Genomic DNA, 6,000 nt, shown 5'->3' on the forward strand with positions numbered 1-6,000 from the left:
TTAGAAGGAAGTCTAATCTTCTGTCCCAACATATTTCTGATGATGGGAGGAATGTAAGCCTGTTTTATGCAGAGAGGGAACTTAATGGAGGTAGTACTTGATCTTAGATGCCTCAAGCCAGGGGTCAGACGCTGCCTGGGACTTCTTTGTCTGATTATCTTCAAATGCTTGGGTGTCATTTGTGTTCTGAGTTGGAGCAATTTAAGCAGATTAATGTGGCTTATTGTTCCTGAAATTTTCCACCACTTATGTGTTGTTTCCTTATGTCGGTTTATAGAATACAATCATATTGCCTTTCATATACACATTTTTAATGGGTTTAATATTTCTATTTTTTTCCATGACACACAGGTGTTTCTCGTTCATCAGCAACCATCACTAAATATACTTCTATAAAAACACATGGTTATTACATAGAAGTGGACTTAAGAGTGACTTTGGGAAATTTCACTAGTAGTCTGCATCCAGCTTTACCTCTATCTTTTTAGTCTGTTACTGCCATGCCATGAGTCTTGTATCCATAATTTACATTATTTAGTTTTATTGTTTTAGGCAAATATAAATGGCCGTGTCTTGGCTCAGTGCAACATTGATGAACTGAAAAAAGAAATGAATATGAATTTTGGTGACTGGCACCTGTTCAGGAGCATGGTAAGACTTTCTGTTCAGTGTTCAGGTCATCATAAATTAGTCTTTTTCCATATGAATCTTTTTTTCTTTCTGGTTGCTTTCTTGTTGTCATCATCTTTAAGTTTGTAAGTATTGTCTTAAAGCATGCATGCATCTGCTGTTTTGTTACTTTGTCTTTTTACCTTAAGCACTAATGAATAACTGGTTGCCTATGGATTTGCATCTTAATAGGTTGTGAACTCTGAGGTTTTGCCTCCTTTTTTTGTGGGATCTGTTTTTTCCTGTGTGGCTTCCCTTTCCAAATTTGCCTACTTTAATGAAATGGTCAGAACTTAACTCTTTCTGAAATCTCTGTCCTACTGTTGAAGTTAGTCAGGGAATTCAAAGTATGTGTAATAATAAGTGCAAGGAACTGGGCAGCCAGCCTGTGTTACAGTGAGGGTTACGCATTGCAGAGAACTGAGTTTTCTCTTAAGTATTTTTAGACTTGCTGGTTTTCTTTCTTGAAATAACAGTATGTCTCTCAACTGTAAGGCAGTCTTGAAAACACTGAGAATTACATGATGAGATTTATTGTTAGATACAAAGTGTTTGGTTTTTCTTTAAAATTTGTAATTTATCACTTACTAGTTTTACAAGAATTTATTTTTTGGCATAGGAGTTCTTTCAAGGATCTGAGTAGCAACAAGAATTAAATTATTTTTCTTTGTACTTTTCCATGGTCAAAACTGCATACACATGTACACTTTTACAGCTGTGAATTCCTCATTCCTATTTTTAATGGAATTCTTGTTTATCAATTTTGAGAACTTCTTCTATTTATGTAATTACGTTTAAACTGTCTCTCTTTGTGTGTTAAGATACTTGAAATGAGAAATTCAGAAAATCAGGCTGCTCAGGAAGATCCTCGTGGAGCAACGGAGCACGTTACAGCTGCCATTCCTCACAGTGACCTTACTCGCCGTCCTGGCCATAACACCGAGCTGCCTCACACTGAGCTGACAGGTCTTGCAGGTCAAGCTCCCTACACGCTGAACTTCAGCTTTGAAGAACTCAACACAATTGGTCTTGATGAAGCTCCTCCACGCCATAGTAACTTAAGTTGGCAGGTATTTAATAGAGAAATGTATTCTGCTTGCTTACCTGTATGGAAAAGAGGTTTTTTCCAGTCTTGGATACAGACAGGTCAAGAAATAAGTCTCTGGGACAGTTCAGATGCTTTCAGTCCTCAGTCTTGGTAAAGCTTAGTTCTGCAGAGATGTAAACTCTAACCGTACTCTGAGTTGAAGTCTTCAGTCTTTGCCATCTGAAAACTATTCATCTGTTCCAATAATTACTCTTCATGACAAAGAAACTAAAGCTATCATGCTTTTCTCATCTAGCCTAGGGTGGTGTCCTCCAAGGCTTCTGTATTTTTGTAGTATTCAGGCTTTGTGTATGAAATATTTTCGCTATGTGCTAACCAGAGGTTAGCCCATTCAACAGATGCATTTGTTAGGTTTTTGATAGTGGACAACTACAGTGCTCCATGACATCAGAACCTTGTCCTTACAATGCATAACCTATTCATAGGTTCCAGAACTGACATCCTTCTCTAGCTATGGTTTCTGCCATAGGCTGTGGTCAGTTTTATTCTGCATCTTATGAGACCACCTGAAGTGTTGGATTTTCATTTGTCTGTCTTTAAGAAATAAGACAAATCAGTTGGGGGCTAAATAGTGGTTAGAATTTAAAAAAACCCCGCCCAACTCAGTGGGGTGAACCCTTTTCATCTCTGAAAGTAAATTAAAAAATCTTGAAGGTGCAACAAAATAAAAAGACACCCCAAATTCATAACTATAGGTGATACTTTTAATAATCAACATTGTCCGTGAAAGTGAGTTTGGGGTATATATCCCAGAGATAGATTTCTATCTCATATACTTCTGAATGTCTGCATGCATACTTGTGTATGTTTGTAGGATACTGCTTACCCTTACTGCCCATTTCCACAGAGTATCGATGTATGTTTTTTCTAGACCAAAGTGGCATTACACACATTTATTGTATTTGAATAAACAGTGCTTCTCATGCCCATAATAGTTATCTGAAGTTGAATCAAAGGAATGAGAAAGGTAGTTTGTCCTTAAGAAAATTCACCTGTTAGAATTTTTTTAGTCAATACTGATTAGTATTGCTGCTTCTTTGTTTTGGTGAGTTGACCCTGGCAGGATGCCGGGTACTCACCAAAGCTTCTTTATCACTGGCCTCCTAAGCTGGGCAGGGGAGAGGAAATATAATGGAAGGATTGTACAATGAGATAAGGGCAGGGAGAGGTAACTCAACAGTGACCATCACTGGCAAAAGAGACTCCACTTGGGGAAATCAGTTTAATTTATTACCAATCAAATCAGAGTAGGGTAATGAGAAATAAAACCAAATTCTAAAAGCAGACATGGGGGCAGAGAGAATTATGTTTGTCAGAAAACTGATTTTTCTGAAATCAGATATATGCAATGGAATTTTGCCAGGATATATTGAAGTATGTAGGGTAGGGGTCTTTTAAAAATGTTTTTGAGAGATGTTCAACATTTAGATGAATTCTTGCTGTCTTTCTAATATAAAATGCTAATTTTGTAAATGTGTGAAATGTATTAGAAAAGCCCATCTTGACATACAAATTAAGTTTTTATAATTATATACTCAAAAGAGTTAGCCTCAAATGCACTGGAAAAAATGCTTGTTTTGTGGAAATTTTCCATTATGGAGACCAACAATAAGAAAACTTTTTAAGTTTTGTGTGTGTACGTGAGATTGCATAGAAGTGATTATAATAAACATATTTTAATTACAGCGCTTACAATTTCACTTGCATAATCTTATTTGCAGCAATGAAAAGAATAATTTAAGTACATATTTAATGCTCTGAGTTATTTCGTTTAAGAAGATCGATGAAAGTAAAAATAAATAGTTCATTTAACTGTTACCTTTCTCTCTTCTTTTTTTTTTCCAGTCACAAACTCGTAGAACTCCAAGTCTTTCAAGTCTTAACTCTCAAGATTCTAGTATTGAAATATCAAAGCTTACTGACAAGGTGCAGGCAGAGTACAGAGATGCATACAGAGAGTATATTGCTCAAATGTCACAGTTAGAAGGAGGTGCCAATTCTACCACAGTAAGTGGGAGGTCCTCCCCTCATAGCTCAAGTGCTTTCTATATGGGCCAGAGCACCTCGGGGGGCTCCTTGCACTCCAGTGCAGAACAGGAAAAAGGAAAAGATGGTGAACAGAAACAAGATGATGGAAGAAAGTCCTTTTTGCTGAAGAGGAATGATGTTGATTACAGTACTTCAGGTGTTTCTACTAACGATGCGTCTCCTTTGGATCCTATTACTGAAGAAGATGAAAAATCAGATCAGTCTGGTTCCAAGCTTCTCCCAGGAAAGAAGTCTTCAGAAAGAACAAGTATTTTCCAGGCTGCAGATTTAAAGCTTAAGGGAGTTACTCTCCGGTATCAGAAACTTCCCAGTGATGAAGATGAGTCAGGAACTGAAGAATCAGATAATACTCCACTTCTTAAGGAAGGTAAAGATAAGAAAACAGATATCAAAATAGAGAAGCAGCCCAAATCTCCAGAACATGGTTCTGAACCTATTAGAACCTTCATCAAAGCAAAGGAGTATTTGACAGATGCCCTTTTGGATAAGAAAGATTCGTCTGACTCTGGTGTAAGATCCAACGAAAGTTCTCCAAATCATTCCCTCCACAATGAAGGAGCAGATGATTCACAACTTGAAAAGGCAAATCTCATTGAGCTTGAAGATGACAGTCACAGTGCAAAAAGAGGAATTCCACACAGCCTTAGTGGCCTTCAAGATCCAGCTGTGGTTCGCATGTCTATTTGCTCAGAAGATAAGAAAAGCCCTTCTGAAAGCAGCCTGATAGCAAGTAGCCCCGAAGAGAGCTGGCCAGCCTGCCAGAAAGTCTATAATTTAAACAGAACCCCTAGTACAGTCACCTTAAATAACAACAGTGCTCCAAGCAATCGAGCTAATCAAAATTTTGAAGAAATACAAGGTATCAGAGATCCAGCTCAAATTATCCTGCAGCCTGGCTCGGGTTCCAATTCAACTGCAGTTCAGAATGAGAACCTGAAGACCGTTGCTCACAAGCGAGGCCAGCGTTCGAGTTACACCAGGCTTTCCAAAGATTCATCAGAGCTCCACACTGTTGCAGCCTCAGAGGGGGCTGGTTTTGGAGAAGAGAGAGAGAGTATCCTGTGAAAAGCAGCCAGGTTAAAAAAGAGTATGCCCATGAATTGTAGCTTGGAATTCTTTGTCAGTTGGTGGTTACATTAAGCTCTGTAGTTCAAGCTTTTAATATTGTAAAAGAAGGCCTAGATTATTTTCTGTCATTTTCTCTGAAAGGAAGAGTAATTTTTACAAGAAGCAAACTACTTCAGACCTTCCCCACATATAAAAGCGGTAGTTGTCAGCATGGAAAATCAGTTCTTTGTTAAAACACTATGCAAAGATTTGGTCAGGGGCAGATTTTACAGAAGTATGGTTTAATTATGAAAAGTACAATGTGATTTTGTTTTCTATTGGGATACTCTAAACATTCCATTAATTCTCCATACTTGCAAGTAAAGTTAATACTGTCCTTCCTTGCCCTTTGATGTACAAGATGCCAGAACACTGAATATCACAACCTATGACACCCTTACCAAACTTTGCATTAATTTGTGAATTAATGTGTGCAAGATAAATTACATATGTTGAAATTTGAGTGTTAAGGTACTTGTTCGGCTATATGTATGCTTTTGCTCTCTGTATGTTCAGTAGTTACTGTTGAATTTGTGAACTTTGGGTAGAGTGGTGATAAGGTTTGTAAGGAACATTGTCTTGATGTGTCACTGGAACTGGCAGTTATTTATAAGGTAATACCTTATCGTTGACTTCGTGGATCCATTATTTATTATAGATATGCAATTTTGCAGTCACTAAATAGATGGTCTCAGTAGATGCAACCACCACACTAAAATATTGTAAGGATAAAGTATGAATATGATGTTTGAATTTATGAAGCATTTGTGGCTGTGTGTGGTTTTTCCTTGGTACGGTGTTTATCATTTGGTTATGGAAAGAAAAATAAGCAGTGTTTGCCATGTTAAAACTAATGCATACTTTTTGGAATCTTGTCAAAGCTGTACTCCAGATTCTTTATTTCTGAAGTACAGTGTTTGAAGATTTTTTTTTTTATCATCTAAGTAATGTACCCGAATGATGTTATAGCAAGTACTTGTACTGACCAGTGAAATCTGCATGGTTTTGAGAAAGAATTGTTCAAGCTGGAGTCTGCTAGTAGAAAGAAAATAAAAAATAAATTGGCA

General features: G+C 37.2%; 1 protein-coding gene across 4 annotated transcripts in view; it reads left to right on the top strand.

Moving 5' to 3' along the window:
* KIDINS220 (kinase D interacting substrate 220) overlaps positions 1–6,000 on the top strand; it is a 77,862-nt gene extending 71,862 nt beyond the window's left edge. For all 4 annotated transcript variants that reach the window (XM_048296152.1, XM_048296151.1, XM_048296153.1 and 1 more), the window contains 3 exons: positions 553–651; positions 1,491–1,739; positions 3,623–6,000. In XM_048296152.1, the coding sequence (XP_048152109.1) occupies positions 553–651; positions 1,491–1,739; positions 3,623–4,891 (1,617 nt within the window). In that variant the 3' untranslated portion in view covers positions 4,892–6,000. The remainder of the gene's footprint in view (positions 1–552; positions 652–1,490; positions 1,740–3,622) is intronic.

This window comes from Corvus hawaiiensis, chromosome 3, assembly GCF_020740725.1.
Source record: "Corvus hawaiiensis isolate bCorHaw1 chromosome 3, bCorHaw1.pri.cur, whole genome shotgun sequence".
In the NCBI taxonomy this organism is placed as follows: Eukaryota; Metazoa; Chordata; class Aves; order Passeriformes; family Corvidae; genus Corvus; species Corvus hawaiiensis.